The sequence below is a fragment of the Conger conger genome, chromosome 2, assembly GCF_963514075.1.
Source record: "Conger conger chromosome 2, fConCon1.1, whole genome shotgun sequence".
Lineage (NCBI taxonomy): Eukaryota > Metazoa > Chordata > Actinopteri > Anguilliformes > Congridae > Conger > Conger conger.
This window is the reverse complement of record NC_083761.1, coordinates 77,056,160-77,075,045: the sequence shown is the minus strand read 5'-3', so window position 1 is coordinate 77,075,045 and position 18,886 is coordinate 77,056,160. Positions and strand designations below refer to the sequence as shown.

General features: G+C 41.6%; 2 protein-coding genes across 2 annotated transcripts; both read left to right on the top strand.

The window, feature by feature from the left end:
- Window positions 1–2,930: 2,930 nt before the first annotated feature.
- LOC133121341 (protein NLRC3-like) lies at window positions 2,931–6,009 on the top strand. The gene is made up of 3 exons (XM_061230542.1): window positions 2,931–3,048; window positions 4,007–5,461; window positions 5,978–6,009. The coding sequence occupies exons 1-3, from the start codon at window positions 2,931–2,933 to the stop codon at window positions 6,007–6,009; spliced, it is 1,605 nt and encodes a 534-aa protein (XP_061086526.1).
- Window positions 6,010–12,475: 6,466 nt separating this feature from the next.
- Window positions 12,476–16,922, top strand: LOC133121340 (neoverrucotoxin subunit beta-like). The gene is made up of 4 exons (XM_061230541.1): window positions 12,476–12,484; window positions 12,970–13,181; window positions 14,796–14,842; window positions 15,224–16,922. Exons 1-4 carry the CDS (start codon window positions 12,476–12,478, stop codon window positions 15,769–15,771), a joined length of 816 nt encoding a protein of 271 aa, XP_061086525.1. The 3' UTR covers window positions 15,772–16,922.
- Window positions 16,923–18,886: the final 1,964 nt, after the last annotated feature.

Below are 18,886 nucleotides of genomic sequence, written 5' to 3'. Positions count from 1 at the left end.
CAGCACAATATGTTTGAACAGACACACAGTTTTAATAAGTTATGCTGACTTATTCATTTTAACATGATTAAAATGATCCTATATATATATATATATATATATATATATATGATAAATATCACTCCACTACTCCTCACACCACTCTGGTGTTGCTGTTCTGGTTTCACTGTGCCTGGTCCCTTTTTTTGCATGTGTAGTTTTAAAAAGCCAAAATAAATAAATATGTTTACATACATCAATAATTGGAAAGATTAGGCAAACTGGTGATTAATGGGATTCTGCATGATATGATTAAGTCCATACCACAATCATGGAAAATGGACTGTTTACATGACGTGAGATGAATATTGCCTGAATTGGGCGATGGTTGGATAGTTCCAGTGTATACACAGTGACTTCAGAAAGTATTCATACTCCTTCACTTTTTGTGCAATTTGTCACTTTACTGTGTTGTAGTTTTTCTTTTAAATGGATTAAATTTATATTTTTGCCCATCAATCTACACTCAATAATCCATAAGGACAAAATGAAAACAAATCAAGAATTGAAATCTCTCATATACATAAGTATTCAGTATTAAGTATTTCTGTGGCACTCAAAATTGTGGTGGCAAATTGGCAAATTTAATTGATTGGACAAAGGCACACACCTGTGTCTATAAGGTCCCACAATTCACACTGTCAGGACAAAAACCAAACCATCAAGTCCAAGGAACTGTCTGTCGAACTCTGCAATGTGTCAAGGCATAGATCACGGCAAGGGCATGAAACCGTTTCTAAAGCTTTGTGTTCCCAGGAGCAGAGTGGCCTCAATAATTATGAAATAGAAGAACTTTGGAACCACCAGGACTCTTCCTCGAGTTCCTCCAGACAAACTGAGTAACCGGAGTGGCAAAACCAGAGGACTGGTGATTGAGGGAGCATATGTTCTGGCTCGTTGGCTCCACCCCCTGGCCGACTGGAGCCACTGCAGGTTCCCAGGCTGGGCCACCGACTCCTGACTTAAATCCGCCAATGAAATCTGGCTATATCAGATGCACCTGTGCAGCCATTCTTGAGTTTAGAGTTTGCCAAACGGCATTTAAAGGAGCATTCAGAAAGATTCTCTGGTCCAATGAGACAAAAATTTTACTCCTTGGGCAGAACAAGCATGTCTGGCGAACACCAGGCATTGCTCATCACCTGACTAATGCCATTCCTATGGTGAAAGATGGTGGTGGCAGCATCATGCTGCAGGGTGCTTCTCAGGGGCAGGGACAGGGTGACCGGACAGAATTGAGGGAAGGTTGAATTCACCCAAAAACAGGGAAGGAAGAATAAAGAGAGGTCCATGAAGAGAACTTGCTCCAGAGTGCACGTGATGTCAGACTGGAGAAACAGTAATTAAGTGCAAAAAGAGAAGGGGTCTGAATACGTTCTGAAGCCACTGTAAAAACAATCTGTGTCACTAGTGAAGGTACACTGTGAAGCAGTAGACCTGGGCACAACGTTGATGCCCCTTAATAATACTTATTTAAAGGTACAATAGGTAAGATTTTTGTGTTAAAACAAACATCAACTCTCACTGACTGGTAGCAAAAGCTTCACTCCGTTGGGGAACTAGGAACTATGTGTGCATGTGTGGAATAGTTTGCCAGTACATGTAGTGGATGCAGAAACACTGGGGGTTTTCAATACCAGGCTTGATACGGTGTTAGATAAAATATAGCTTTTAGGCATTAGGTACTCTTAGGGGTAGGAAAAGGCGAGCATTGTTGGGCTGAATAGCCTGTTCTCGCCATTATCTTATGTTATGTTACCCATTTTTGTACCAAGCTAACATTGAAAGGACAGGTTCTATTAACAGACAGACGTTTTACAAGTTTAACAGGAGGTAGGCTATGCCAAATTAGTTTTACAAGCCATTTGATATGCTCACAGTTCTAAGTCCCATAAACATATCAGGAGGTGTCAGTTGCTGTCAGAATTCTAATCCCAAACACTGCAATAAAAATGTCTTTATTTTAGAAGTAAAACATCGCAAAAAAAGTCAGCCTAAAACTGAAATTGTATTATTGTTGCAGACAACTACAGTTTGTGTGCTTATTTCCACTAAAAAGTGTCGGTATGCAGGTAGTAGGCTAACGTTGACCTACGTAGGTAAAATCAAAAGTAAGTATCGGCTCACTTCAAGCACCGGGAACTTACAGTGGAATGACACGTTACCGTTACACGTTACCCACCCTTACTGTAAGGAGTACCTAGTCTTGATTCTAGGCTTTTGATTGCCTTTGGAGTCGGTTATTTGTAAAATAAAAAATAGAATGAAATAAACAATACGAATCTTCTTCTGTGTTTTAATATTCAAAATGTACTTGGCACAATGGTATAAGTTAATCTGCGCAGGCCTGCTTGTTGAAGTTTTTTCATTTCGTTTCACTTGTAAAGCCAGTTTCTTTCTCTGCAGGTTTTGAGGATGGAGGCGATTGCAGATTGCGGCTGCAGTAAGTTTCAGCTCAGCCCCGTAACCCCCTCCTGCACCTGAGAGCACCTGTCATTGAGAATGAGCTGATGAAGCACACGCAGTGCTACACCCTGGGCTCTGTGGAGCCTCATCTTCTTCATCCACCCACCAGTGGAATGACCAATCACACATCATTATTATTATCATTATTATTATACACTGCTCCACAGAGATGTTTGGCTGTTCAATACTGATACAGGTCCCCCTACCTGCTGCAAGCATATAATGACATGCAACATATATTATATGTTAATTAAATACAAATACAAACTTTATCACTGACAAATTTTTTACAAATAAGATGGACCCTGATTGGGCATTGATTCACACACAGTGGCCCATATAGAGGGATGTGATGAGTGCATGTGAAAGCAGGAGCTTCTGCTGCTTCAAACGGTACCTCACTGCTGCCCCCTGCTGTCAGGAATATGACTCTGGGACCTGGAGCTTCGGGCAGTGATGACTTTCCTGGGAGGAAGAGCGGAGCTGGGTGCTCCAGACCTGATGCCCCCAGAGCTGAGAAGTGTGACAGCCACAGAAGCATAGGTGTGCTACTGAAACAGAAATATAAACATGAAGTGGGCAGACACAGAAACACACACTACCGCTCAAAAATTATTGGGATCTTTTTCTGCTTTTCCTGATTTAATATTTTCTCTTGTTTGTCATCAAAACAATTCATACGTGGTCAAAGCACAGATATTTAGTTTTTTTTATTGATTTCAGTTTCACCATGTAGTAATAGAGCACTATTTATATGTAGTCCCCCATTTTAATGTTTGACACAAATGAACAGACCCAGACTGCGAACGTACTACAGACACAGAACTATAATGACAATGGCTATGCTACAGGGCTTCCATACAGTGGATCTTTCTTGGAAAAAAAAAGAATAACATTGCGCCAGTTTAGTAAATATGAACTGCCACTATACGCTATTTTGAACATGACGATGGCTATGTATTTCACACCCTGTGACTGCTTTGTAAATCAGGCCCATGGTGTCTTGATTAATTTATTGCCTCTGTTTATGTCTTCTGTTAATATATTAAAAGCCAATGTGATTTTATATATTGGCTCTGGTAGCTCCAGAAATCCACAGTTATGCAGTTGTATAAGCAGGTATAGTGTCACATTGAAACATCAGTCAATGTTACTGCACTTGGTATTCGTGAAGTGTGATGAAGGAAGAGGACAACTGAATTTGATTATTTAGCCTTTAGGATATGGTACACTGTTGACTATAGAGGATATGTATTTTTTTAATCTACAATGTACAATGGTTAATATAACCTAAGTAGGTTCTGCTGAAGCAAAATAATACAAAAGGCAACAACATTAAAAGCATTTACAAGACATTAAGTTTAGGTTTGTGCTTCCCTTCCTGTGCAATATTTAAATGACTGCTTTAAACTTCCTGCTTCTTTATGATAATGAAACCATGACAATGCTTAGAGTCTTTTTTTATGGTCATAATTTTGTGTTGTATATTTCTTCTCCACAGGTGAATCCATAATTACAGACTCACAGACACTGAAGTCTGACTTGAAGAAGAAGTTTGCAGTCATATTTGATGAATTACGAAAGGAGAACCATCACATCCCCCTGAATGAGATCTTCACAGAGCTCTACATCACAGAGGGGGGAAGCGGGGCGGTCAATACTGAACACGAGGTGTGGCAGATTGAGACAGCATTCAGAAGACAGGCCTCTCAGGAGACTCCAATTATCTGCAATGACATCTTTAAGCCCACACCTGGTCATGGGCGCACTATCCAAACTGTTCTCACAAAGGGGATCGCTGGCATTGGGAAAACTGTCTCTGTGCAGAAGTTCATTCTGGACTGGGCAGAAGGAAAAGCCAATCAGGAGATTGATTTAATTTTTCCAATTCCTATCCGAGATCTGTATCGGAAGAAACAGGGAAAATTCAGTCTGATTGAACTTCTTAAGCACTATTTTCCAAAACTCACTTTTCTCCCAGATAAGATTCAAAGTCACAATCATGAAGACAAAGTGTTGTTTATCTTTGATGGTCTAGATGAGTGTCGACTTCCACTAGATTTCCAGAATAATGAGATGTGGTGTGATGTAACAACGAGAACCTCAGTGGACACTCTCCTGACAAATCTCATTGCCGGGGATCTTCTGGGCTCTGCTCTCCTCTGGATCACGTCCCGACCAGCAGCAGTCGATCAGATCCCACGCAAATATCTTGATCGAGTGACAGAGGTACGAGGGTTCAATGATGCACATAAGCGGGAGTACTTCAGGAAAAGATTCAGAAATCAGGACCTAGCTGACAGAATTATCACTCACATAAAGTCATCCAAGAGCCTGTATATCATGTGTCATATACCAGTCATCTGTTGGATTTCAGCTGCTGTTCTAGAGACAGTGTTTGGTGGTTCTGGAACTGAAGTAATCCCCAAATCTCTGACGGAAATGTACACACACTTCCTGCTCATTCAAGAAAATATGAACCAAAAAAAGTATTACAACACCAGTAAGACAAACTCAAAGAACATGTCAGCCTCAGATGTAGAAATCATCCTGAAATTGGGGAAGTTGGCTTTTCTACACCTGGAAAGCAGAACTCTCATCTTCGACGAAAAGGACCTGGCTGAGTGTGAATTCACTGAAGCATCATTGCATTCTGGCCTGTGCACACAGATCTTTAAAGAGGATTCTCAGTTGTACCAGGAGAAGGGCTACTGCTTTGTGCATCTGAGCATTCAGGAGTACTTGGCTGCATTATTTGTGTTTTATTCATTTGTAAACAGAAAGATAAATCTACTCAGTCCAGAGGAACAATATGCAGAGAATAAGCAGAAAATCTCATTGTCTGATTTACACAGGACTGCAGTGGATGAGGCCCTTCGGAGTGTGAATGGACATCTGGACCTTTTCCTTCGTTTCCTTCTTGGTCTCTCGCTGGAGTGCACACAGAAACTTCTCCAGGATGTTCTGACACACAAAGGAAGCAGCTTACTTGTAGCAGGCAGAAACGTCCATGTAAGCAGCCAGACACCATCAAGAGAGAAATCACTTATGTCAACGACAAGGACCATGCCACTATGCGGTCTAAGAATCTCTTACCATGTACAGAAATTGCTAAGAAGTTTGAGAAGCACCTCACATGTTCGGGACACAGTGCTCACTGGGACTGAAAGCAGTTCACAGAGTACAGAGAGAGTAAAGAAAACTGTTTTGCAATACATAAAAGAAAAGATCAGAGAGGACAATACAACAGAAAGGATCCTGAATCTGTTCCACTGTCTGAATGAACTGAATGACACCTCTCTAGTGGAGGAAATCAAGACTTCCCTGAGATCAGGAAAACTTTCCAATGTAACACTGGACCCAGGACAATGTTCGGCTGTGGCCTTTGTGCTGCTGATGTCACAGGAGGTCTTGGATGTATTTGAGTTGAAGACGTACAACACCTCGGAGGCAGGTCGGCTGAGGCTGCTAACTATAGTCAGGAACTGCAGGAGGGCCATGTAAGTGTTGCTAAGTTGCTAATTATTGCAATTAAAGTTTTCCAGGGATTGTACAGTGTTGCATAATCTACTGTAGATGCCTACAGTAAAATGGCCTGTCAACCCTCTTTAATTCATGCGCTTAACCCTTTCCACTTTAAGGGCAGTTTCCACCATTATTTTCTGCTAGTCCACAAAAGTGTCAATATCTCAAAAACTATTTGCGACACACATAGTTGAAGGTAATAAACAACATTAGACCATATCACCTTTTGTATCAGACCACCCAAATTTTAGGTGAGCAAAAGTATTGGAACATATGACTGACAGGTGTTTCTTGATGCGCAGATGTGTCATGTTTGCTTGCTTAAGCAATAAATAGTTCTGAATGTTTACTCTTGCTTTTAGCTTTGTGTTAGAAAAGATAAACCAAGATGAAGACCAGAGTGTTTGGGAGAAAAGCAAGCCATTTTGAAGCTTAGAAAAGAAGCTTAGAAATCGACCAGAGCCACTGTCCAAGCATTGGGGATCGCTTGTACCACAACTTGGATTCTCCTGAAAAAGAATGAAACTGCCGCCATACTGAGCAACAGACATCAAACAGTTGAAAACAGCAATCCTAGAAGTGTTCGTTTATATGTGTTTCAAAAGAGAGCTCAGGATCAAAAGTGACACCAAGGTTTTTGATGACTGCACTCGAAACCAGACAGACACCGTCAAGGTGTAATGTAATGCCAGACATTTTGTTTCTGATGGCCAACAGTATTGAAAGTATTGGTGCATCCATCCTTGAGGCTGGTTTCCATGTTTGATAGTTTGAAATTGGTGTCAGGTTTAGCTGATATGTACAGATGGGTACCATCTGCATGACAGTGAAAGTTAATGGAATGGTTACGGATGATGTTGCCAAGAGTCATATCGCTCAGGCTAGCCAAGTTAGGTTCTGTGATATTTGTATGGTAACAGTACCGTATTTTTGTAGAAACGTTGTGTGATCGCCTGGATAGGTGGCTGTCCATAAACCAGTCTCTGTGTTAAAGTGTGGAGTGCCCGTTACCTTCTTGGAAACACAGGCTGGAGATTCAAGCCAAACGCATCCAGTGAAGTTTTGCCCCATATTTAGGAAACGGCTATACTAGATGGTGTCCTACACACATAATTAAAGCATTTCATCCAAATAAGATCAACTTAAAATGGTGTGACAGTGCTCCTTTAATCACTAGGTTATTTTAAAATTTCACTTCCCTGAGCTGACGTTCAGAGGAGAAGCGGTAGAAAGTGTTGGAGGCTGGGGATATTACGGAATTGTAATGTCAGCACACAGATAACAGACAACAGGCACTGCTTAACTGTAAGTTCTGCATTTACATATTTTTTTTCTTTTGTGGGTGTGTTAGCCAGGTATGTCCTGCTACTCTTCAGTAGGGAAAGTCATTCTATGTTAAATCCTAAAGCATTTTCAAGTAACTCTTCTGCCTTACAGGAGGTCCTGGGTTCGAAACCCCGTCGGCCGGGGCCTCTCTGTGCGGAGTTTGCATGTTCTCCCCGTGTTTGCGTGGTAATTCCTCCGGGTACTCCGGTTTCCTCCCACAGTCCAGAGACATGCAGGTTGGGCTGATTAGAGAGTCTAAATTGCCCATGGGTATGAGTGTGTGAGTGAATGGTGTGTGTGCCCTGCTATGGACTGGCGACCTGTCCAGGGTATATTCCTGCCTTTCGCCCAATGTATGCTGGGATAGGCTATAGCCCCCCTGCGACCCTAAGCGGGTTAAGATAATGGATGGATGGAATTCAATGAGAGAGCCTCAGAAGTTCAACCAGGGACATGCCCAATGGACTTGGGTTTGTGATGAAGAAAATGCAGCTGATGTAAAACAATTTAGTTCCTGATATAAAAAACTAAAGGAACCAGACACATGAGCTCAAGGCCAGCTACAGTTAGCGAGACACAAATTGATTGCAGAACCGTTGGTGCATTTAATAAAGAGAATTACTGAGGACAAGCATACAATTAGGCTATGACCTGCGTTTATTCAGCTTTTTTTCTGCAAGGGTGTCAATAATTCTGGAACTGACTATAATTCAGAACTTATCATACAAAGCGTTAAAGGACTGATTAAACAGCTGCCTGACGGCGCCCTCGTCCAATTACGGATACGGATACAGATATAGATAATACAAATGGTTGAACGGATACAAATACAGATAATACCCTCCTTGTTCACCCCTACAATCTACCATGATGGCCTGATTGATGGAGTGCTGCTGGTTATCATTCTGGCAGGTTCTCCCATCTCTTCAGAGTATTTCTGGAGCTCTGTTAGAGAGCCTCGTATTAACATTTGAGAAGGAACATGCCATAGTTACTCTTAAAATTGTAAAAAATGTCATTGTAATTAACATGAAACAGACAAGATTAATTGTGTTTCTGTATGAGTTTATCTTTGCCGCAGAATCTGTGCTGTTTTTATTGTTAAACCAAGAAGAGACAGATGACTACATAATTAATTTGTTATTGCTTTCTCAGTGAAGCCTCTTTGGTTTCTGCAGGCTTTCGAACTGTAATCTCACAGAAGAGTCCTGCAAAATTGTGGCCACAGCTCTCCAATCAGACTCTTTACCCCTGGTAGAGCTGGACCTCAGTAACAATGACCTGGGAGATTCAGTACTGAGGCAGCTCTGTGCTGGATTGAGTCAGAACTGTAAACTACAGATATTGAGGTTAGTACTGATTTAAGGTGATGATTATGATGATTATTATTATTGTTATTATTATTATTGTAATTGTTGTTATTATTATTATTATTATTATTATTATCATTATTTTATTATTATTATGTGTGTTTGTGCATTGAACTATTTCGTTTATGTTGCTATGTTGAGTGTTTTTGCTTGCAAGAAATGTATGAAAAGGTATGGAGCTACGACAAGACAGAAGTTAACTTAAAGGAGTAAAATGGTGGTTGGTTGTGACACTTGCTGGCTGTCTTAATAAATACAAATAAAACTGATTTCCATATATATTTCTTTTATTATTCTGTCATTTGAATGTATTTTAAAACATATTTTAATTCTAAGCCTAAATATCCCACTATATTTATATTACGTGGTAATGAGAACTATTAATTAGCTATGACAAATCATGCCCCGACTTTCCACACATTGTTGTTTGTTACCATAGCTATCTCCGTGATACACACTCATCTGAATCTTCACAAGCTAGCTAACTTAGTATATCAACTATGAGCAATAACTAAAGTAAGGACTTATCCAATAATAGTTTTTGCTGGCTAGCTAGCGAAGGTAAGATAAAAGCACAACTGTAACGTCCTTATGAATGCAAACTAACTTGCTAACATTATCAATAATATCACCTTATTCAATTTTAATATAATAATGACTATAACCAGAAATAGTCTAATAGTCCTTAAGGGTGAACCTAACTGTTCATCAAATATTTGCATTGTCTTGCCTGTAGGTTAGCAGCGCAAACTGCATAGAACGGGGAGTGGTTATCCTCGTGTGAGGCACTAGGAGGAGAACATTCTCAACTGGTTGAAAACAGGACAATCCATTGACATTGCTTAATTCTCCAAAACTAAAGAATGGACATATTTAATGATTCCATTGTGTTTCTTCAATGCCCTCTTGTGCAAATTGCTTATAACAACCAAGAAAGTCCGACCAACTACTATGTTATTTCAGGAAATATAGGTAGTGTTGTGTTTTGTGTATTTCAACGTATACTGAACAACAATGAAAATGCAGAGACCAACTTTAAATGCAGCTTGTTTAATGGACTGGTTTTTCTGACTCAATGGTAAGTGTCTTTTCAACACCACGGGTATCTGTGAGGAACAAACAAAAACATAACATATTCCTCCCCCCTTAAACAAGAAGTCAGGTTATCATTACAAATGAAACAAAATCTTTTAGAAAATAAAATACATTTCCCATGAACTATCCCCCCTTTTTGTTTCTCTGATCATGAACTATAACGAACAGCATCCGTCCACCTTTTTTTTTTTTTTACTGAGGGAGTGGGGTAGACTGCCCAAATCTCTGGCAAATGCCCTGGGGATTATTCTGCCCCATTCTTCTAGGTATTAATCTAGCTACAGATCCAACCATTTGGGAGGCCGCCGTTCTGAGATTGGGTAATGGTGAGCAACACTTTTATGTGCTATAGGACTCCTCACAGCACTAGGGTCTGACACAGAAGTTGGTGTTGGTGACACATCCATAGTCTGTGGCGACAGGGTTGACGACAAGTCCGGTTCCAGTGTTCGCTGGCTTGGGGCCTCCTGGATGGACTCTGATGCAAATCCCTTTAACAGCAGACGTCAACGAACATCCTCAACCGTCTGGATGGTGTATGAAACAGGAGCTGTCTTCAGGATAACAGAATCCATTTTGGCCTGTGGTGGTAATTTGGTGCCAAAACATGTTCTCCAGGGCGGAAGACTTCAGCCACAGGGCTTCATCTGTGGTGGCTTGAGCAAATAAAAGCTCAGCGCAGCTCTCGCCTCAGTAGCAGCAATCCTAGCTTTTGTTGTTGCATGTGGCACCTTTTTGTACGATAGCAGAAAGCTGTTCAGTCGTTGGGAGAGTGAACCTTGTGAAGCACTTTGCTTCATGCCCTGCACAAATCTCTCTGCTAAACCATTTGTGGAAGGGTGGTATGGGGCTGATCGAATATGCTGAATTCCATTAACCTCCAGAAACTTCTCAAATTTGTTAAATACAAATTGAGGACCGTTGTTGCTGACAAGCTGCTCAGGGAATCCAAAGCGACTAAACATCTCGCCAAGCTTCTCAATTATTTTCTTGGGTGTGGTGGATCTCATAACACAACTTCAGGCCATTTGCTGTGCGCATCAACAACAAGAACCGTTTTCTGTTTGATGGGGCTAGCAAAGCCAATATGCAGACATTGCCTTTTCAGGCCATTCCCACGGGTTGAATGGGCCTAGTTGCATCACATTGCAAACTTCCTGGCAAGACAAGCATGATTTTGCCTTTTCCTCAATATGACCATCCAGCCACGGCTACCAGAAGTAACTTCCCGCCAATTCCTTAATGCGGACCATGTCAGCATGTAGCTGTTTCAACACCCCAATGTGGACAGGTGGTGGAACGCCAACTCTCATTTCTTCTCAAGAGGTAAGGCTCGGGTTTAGAAGTATGCCCTGTCCTTCCTCCCATCCTCACAAGCTCCATAACCTGGACAGTACAGGGTAATTTCTTGTGTTCTCACTTCAGAGCAAGTTGGCCAACATTTTGTGGAGCTGGGGCCTCTGTAATGACCTTGACTTTTGACTTTTGCCTTGTATAGACCACTGGCATCCATCACATGCCCCAAATATTCCACTGAATGCTGAAAGAATGCGCAGTTGGATTTACAAACTCTCAGTCCGTACTCTTTCAGTCTCAGAACTGTGGCATCCAGATTGCGCAAATGCTCCTCTTTGGTCTTCCCCGTGACCAAGATATCATCCAAAAAGCTTTGGCCTCCCGCTATTCCACTCAAGATTAGCACGCTGAAAGCGTGAGGTGATGCTGAAGGTCCCTTTAAAGCCCCTTGTGGCTGATGGTCAGTATTTCCTTGGACCTTTCATCCATATTCATTTGCAGATTCAGGTGTTTCTTGCTGAATTTTTGAGCACATGCAAGACCCGCAAACACATCTTGGATGTGGAGAAGGGGGCATTGCTTGACAGTTAGAGGAACCTTAAAATCCTCACAGGTTCAAAGGCAGCCCTCCTTTTTCATGATCGGCACAATCGGCATGGCCCAATCACTCACACTGACCGGCTCCAGCACACCACTCCCGGGCAGGAACATATCCAATGTGGATGTGGATTCCGGTTGTAAATTTGCAGAGAAAAGTTCTTCAATTGGATTCAGAAATGGTGAATATAGTGGGAGACAAATGTTGGAAAATCTGGGGTGGGCAAGGTAACCGTTGTGGACCAGAGCAGCCAGGTGGAAACTACCATTGTCCCAGATGATAACATACATGGGCTGCTCTAGCCCATCCATCTGTGCTGGTGGAATCATGATGCTGTCCAAAAGGTGATTAGATGGGCAGTACTGTTGGGGCCAAGGTTGGCATGGTGTTGGAGAACTCCGACCCCTCCTCCATCTCTTACTCTTACTCTAACTCTCACTGCAGTATTGGCATCCATTGTTCACCAATAGAGGAGAGCAAACTATCTGTAGCCCTTTTATTCATGTTTAAGTCGTGATTGCTAATTGAAGATTTATGCGACTAGTATCTAAACTGGTGACACGATAATGTGGCCAATTGCCAATTTGTGTTTAACATTTTGAACAGTAGTGCTTGCCATGTGAATACAAGAAATTACATTTATGAGGATTGTGCCAAAATTAGAGAATTGTGTGGAAGGTTTTGCAAAAAGTGTCATTTAGAGTTGTGAAAATCGTGAATCAAGAGTGAAAACAGATAATGTGCTTATATTTTAGCAGAAATGGTACATGTAAGGTTTTGGTTATTGTGTTTCAAGTCCTGGTGTTCGTGTGTAAACATTAAAAAAAAACTGCAGTGTTCTTCATTGAGCAAATCAGTGTCCAATTGGTTCTCAATGAGGATTATTCATGATTCATGTGTGTATAATTTTAACACAAAAAGTTTAATTTGAGAAGAAGCAATAATGATTTTGACAATAAGGTTGCATTTAGCCAGAAATTTTTTCCAGCATTGGGAATGGTATTGTGGTTTTGCAGTTTTGACTTGATGGTCAAAGAAAACGTGTGTAAACAATTGAACTGTAATATTGGTAGATGGAGTATAGCATGGGACTGGAAATTTGTGGCCGACATTGGTAGTGAACTCCAGGTTCTGCAGATTATTGTTTCGACCTCCTTGAGATGTAAAATGTAAAATTTGGATTGATAACTGAATAATAAATTGTGTGTTTAAAATTTGATCAGTTCTGTATGATTATTTCTGTTCTTCCTCTAGTGCTTTGTGAGTGAAGAGCTCTTTCCTCCTCTCTGCAGGCTATCAGGCTGTCAGGTGACTGAGAGAGGCTGCGCTTCTCTGGCTTCTGCGCTGCGTTCAAACCTCTCACACCTGAGGGAGCTGGATCTGAGCTACAATCACCCAGGGGAGTCAGGAGTGAGAGCGCTCTCTGCTGCACTGGAGGACCCCAGCTGTAGACTGAAGAAACTGAAGTAGGTACAGAGACTGAAATGGTGCAAGAGAGGTTTCTATAGCGCTCCTCTTTGGTTAAAACCTGTCGTGAGCCACAGACCCCTTGCCGAGCTCAGACCTCACGTTCCCACGAGCAGTACCTCACCAGGAGGTGTCTCGGGGACTAACTCTCTTTTCCTTTAAGTACTCCGAACGTCCTGGAGTCCTGGTAAGTTCTACTGAACTTCCAGCTCAGTCTCGAAGTGAACGGTGTGATGCAAATCTGGTATACAATTTCCTGTATTTACTGTATTCCTCTAAAAGAACATATAAGAACTTTATCACATATGATTATAGTAAGATATACTTTATTATAATCAATCAAAAGAATAGAGTTATACAGCTGACAGGTTAAACATCATCTTACAGTTTGCTAATCACAAACAAGTTCCATATACCCCTTTAGCTCTTTCTAATTTACCTTTCCACCAGATGTTAAATTCAAGGTACACCCCTCAAATACCCATCCTCTTTGGCCTTAGCCTTATCCTATAGCTCCCCCTTTTTTTGATAAGAAATGTCCCCAGTATACCGAGTGGGAAGACATTTATCTCTTGCAACTTTTTTAATGAACATATTCATCACTATTGTTTGTCTCACTGTCATTTTCTCATACCTCAAAGGAAGTTTCCCCAATACTTTATCTCATGTGCCCCTCCGGTTGGGAGTTTCCACCATCTCAGTATACGAGTGGAAAAACACTAGCTCTTATGTCATTTTTTAATGAACCTATTCATCACTGGTATTTGTCTCCCTGTCATAATCTCTCCTTGGACTCTCTCCAAACTTTGACTTCATACAAGCCAGAAGTTAGTGCCCTCCACCATCTCAACACACTCTTCAGGTGCCCCTCTCCGCGGCGCCTTAAGGGATCTACAAAGGACATCCAGCCAATAGCTGAGTGTAAATCATCCCCCAACTCCTCTCCAGTCAGTCCTTTGAATCTATCCACTAAATTATCAGATTATAATCAGGAAGGCCCTTAAAGCCTCTTAATATTCTTTCGGTATTGACATCCCTTCCGTTTTCCTTATCTTCTTGCTTTAGCCAGGCATTGTGCTCCTCCCCTGTAGGGTAGGGTATTCCCCGACTGCTCGCTCAGCATGTTGAATCTCCTCCAAGGTTATGCTGGAACTCATTCTATGCATGGCCTCAGTCAGAACTTTAACCTTGCTCCTTAGTACTCTAAATCTAAGTCCCCCGACTTCAGACTCCTCCGCTGACAAGTAGGGCTGCTCATTATCTCTGAACCGCATATTTTTCCTCTTACGGGCGTTCTTGCTACCACCTCAATGGCATGTGCGAGGGGTTAATAATGCATTCCTTCCTAACCCATCCCCCGTCAATCTCTCATCAGGGGGGCCTAGGGCCGGGTCCTCGACAAACCCCTCCCTCTGCATTCTGGTGCATATCCAGTGTAGTGGAGATGGTAAAACTAGTGAGATGTTTAAGATACTACCACACGCTTTCAGCTGGTCAGAAAAATCCTGATTTTGTGGAGCTCTCCCATTGTCACAGAGCTCAGTTTCTACACAGCCCTACATGCACAGGCAGTCTGTGTGTCTCAGTGTCTGTCTATCCTTCTGTCCCTACAGCATTGACCATGGAGGAGTGAACAGGCTCAAACCAGGCCTGAGGAAATGTAAGTCTGTCTGCAATGAATGCTTTAAATCTGAGAGAGCAGAGGGAAGAATGTTTGTGCTGTTATACTGCCCTCTACTGTACACTTTTGCTCTACCGCCCTTCTCTTTCTCCATCAGTGGAGTTCAGTGATCTCATCTCTATTTTGCTCTTTCTCTTCTCTCCCGCACATGCACACAAACACACACACTCAGAAAAAAGCTACAAATAGAAGTGCCTAAAAAAACACACATGATTGTCCTGGGGAGGAACCCTATGGTTCCATAATTGTAGCCAGCAATACATATAATGAATGTGTACCTTTTTTGCTTGGAAAACTCCAGTTTCTAATCTACTATGTTCTGACAAGAGATGTTGTTTCTCCTGACTTCCTCATCTGCAGACGCCTGCCAGCTCACACTGGACTCCAACACAGCAAACTGGGAGCTCTCTCTCTCTGAGTGGAACAGGAAAGTGACTCGATCGGAGGGGAAAGAGGAACCTTATTCTGATCACCCAGAGAGATTTGACTTCTGTCCCCAAGTGCTGTGCAGAGAAGTTCTTACTGGTCGCTGCTACTGGGAGGTGGAATGGACCGGGGGACCCCATTATGCTGAACGGACTGCAATTGGAGTCACATATCAAGGACTCTGCAGGAAAGGATTCTCTGTGGATTCCCTTGGACGCTGTAACAAGTCCTGGAGTCTGGAATTGGATCCATTCCTCCCTTATTCCTGGCACAATGGGAAGTGTCATCCACTATCTGAGTCCTCCTGGGGGTCCCGCAGAGTTGGGGTGTACCTGGACTGGCCAGCCGGCGTTCTGTCCTTCTACGGGATCTCTGACACACTGACCCACCTGCACACTTTCCATACCACCTTCACTGAACCTGTCTATCCTGCATTTAGAGTTACTCCAGATTCCTCAGTGTCCCTGTGCATGCTGGGATAGCTTCCTGTTTCCTGGAGGAACTGCTGAGTCTGATATTGTTCTGTTTGTTTTATTATTATTATTATTTTTTCTGTGTATCTGATTTTATTTAGTTCAGGCAGGGCTAATGGTTTTAAATGATACATCATACCTGCTTATGAGCTCACATAATTATCCATAAGGTTCCTGCACTTGTTCCTGTTCTGGCACTGTAGGCTCTCAAATTTCTGCAGGGAACTAGCACCCTCTTAATTCCACCAGACCAGTTTTGCCTGGTCCTGCCCTAGGGTCCCATTCATTATGCATGGGACAGGAAAAGGGGTCTGTCCCCCTCTTTCCAACATATAGAAGTGAGGCCTATTGAGAATTATGGGTCCTTTCTGTTCTTGGTGTTATGGGTTCTGCTGGTTTTTGTTCTTTAGTCTTCGTCACATTTTTGTAATAACCGTGGGAGAAAAAAGAAAATTTGTCTCCTTTCATTCAATTCTTAATGTCCATGTCTGTACTCTGTAGCATTCAACATTAGTTAAAGTAGTTGAACCTCCATCTTTAGCATTAACTTTTTATTGAGCCTTACAATTAATTAGCAAATTAAATTACTTACAATATATTCTGCACTTTGGATAAGTGAGGAGTTTTCAGGAGTTCCGCTTGTGTTTGGTATTCAATGTGCCAAATATTGAATGAGGGTGTTAACTGCTAAGACCACTAGATTCAGGGAAGTAAAGAAGTTCACACAGCATTGATGACAAATAACCGGTTGTAATAGTGTATAGTATTCCATTCTGTTCATCTAAAGTCACAAAAGAAAGCAGCATACTGGACCATTTTTACAACTAAACCAAAATATGGCAGATATTAATTAGTGCTCAGATTGTTTACTACTGAAACTAAAAGTGCTTATTTGTACCTCAGAACAAAAATATGGCAGGTACCAGAACATTCTCAGATTGTAGGTGAATGAACAGATACAGATATGTGATATTTGTACATAATGATTTAAGGACATTCCAACCTGTTGTGTGATTATGGGAGGAGCTGGGAGGCTCACAAAGGATTTTTCAGCAGGAAACGGGAGCGTGTCATTTGCGGAAGTATTTTTTTCCAGAATGAGTGACGTATAAATGATCAACCTGTGGTTTTGTACAAAATATTAAAATGCAGTTTCCTTTTTGTTGCCGTTAGAAATTGCTCATTATAATGAGTGTGTAGGTGTTTTCCATGGTTTGCTGTTGGAGTACAGTACAGAAATAGAATATTTATATTGAAAGCTTGAATTGCCACGAATTATAATGATAGTCGTATTTGTATTTGATTGTGACCTAATGTAAACTGTTACTGTAACAAATAAATATCCATCCATCCATTATCTGAACCCGCTTATCCTGAACAGGGTCGCAGGGGGGCTGGAGCCTATCCCAGCATACATTGGGCGAAAGGCAGGAATACACCCTGGACGGGTCGCCAGTCCATCGCAGGGCACACACACCATTTACTCACACACTCATACCTACGGACAATTTAGACTCTCCAATCAGCCTGACATGCATGTCTTTGGACTGTGGGAGGAAACCCACACAGACACAGGGAGAACATGCAAACTCTGCACAGAGAGGCCCTGGCCAACGGGGATTCGAATCCAGGACCTCCTTGCTGTGAGGCGGCAGTGCTACCCACTGCACCATCCGTGCCGCCATGAGACATTGATGTTAAAGTTAAATGACATTGTACATAATGTAACATTAGTTCAAATTAAACTTTAATGCAATTAAGACAACACCTGAAATATATTATTGCAGTCACATTTCAGTATACTACAATGATAATAATAATAATGACATGATGTACGTTGTGGTCTTTGCAAAATCATTAATCACTTTTATTGCATAGCCTAGCTGACTATATGACAGAAAATTAAAAGACGAAATGATTAGTTAAATATTATCTGTGATATCCTAACTATTCAGCTGGTCCACACCTGCTGACGGCATTAACTTTTTGGCTTGTTCGTTCATTGGTTCAATGGCTTTTTTGGCTCACTCGTTCAATGGCTGATTTGGCTATTCGTTCACAAACTAGTTCACTGGCTCAGTGGCTCTTTCGTTCATTCACTCCTTTCGGTCATTCATTCACCCGCTCAGTATGGCTCCACGGCTCGCTGATGTAGGTATGTTCGGTTGTTCATTTGTGGTTGTTTGATAGGCTTACCGAAATGCCAATTAGCTTAATCACACAATGCTGTCCTGATACGTAGCCATTGGACACTGTGCAAGTCACTAAAATAAGAGCCAAACGAAGGAATATGTTTGTTCATTTGAAAGATTTGTTCGAAAAGATTTGTTCGCTCGCGAACTTCGCATCACTACCAGACGCGCGATGGAGATTGCAATAAACAGTGGCCTCCACTGGCTTCCTATTGCCGCACGCATCCGATTCAAGGCCCTAGTGTTGGAATTTCGACTATGCACTTGCAAGCGTCTGCCAAATGACTAAAATATTAAATGTAAATGTAAACAAGCCCTGATTAAAAGAGAAACAGGGCTTAAATAGCCAGGCACGTAGACCTTGATGAGTAATCAAACCCCGCGCGGCAGACAATTAGAATCAGTTGTCAGCATGAAAGGCATTGATTACATAATCTCCACTCATTACCAAACTGAAATTAATGACCGAAATAGGCAGGAATATGACTAGCGCTAGTGCAAAAAGGTAGTGCCTGGAAAACCTCCGAGAGTCAACCCCAGAACCACGACACTGCAGGTAAAAGCGTGATCTACTTTTAACCTCGTCGTGATACAGTGTATATGTGAAGGAAGTTGGATATTTTAGGTTCTGTGACCAGACACAGTAGATAGCCTGCATGGGCATTTGGTTGCAGTCGAAATAAAAAAAAGCACACTCAAGTAACTCAAGTTCCTTTTTCTGAGAGTGCAGTACTCTCGTAGATATCAGCCTCTATTAAATGCACTTGCCATTCTAAGTGTGGCTTGTCATTAGAATTTTTAAGTGTGTAAAATATCCTTCAAAAATACTCCTGGGGCCAGTCGAAAACGTACACTAAAACTGAGAATAATATATATATATATTTTAAACCCCATAAATAGAATTTATATCTTGAAAGACTTTATGCATAATT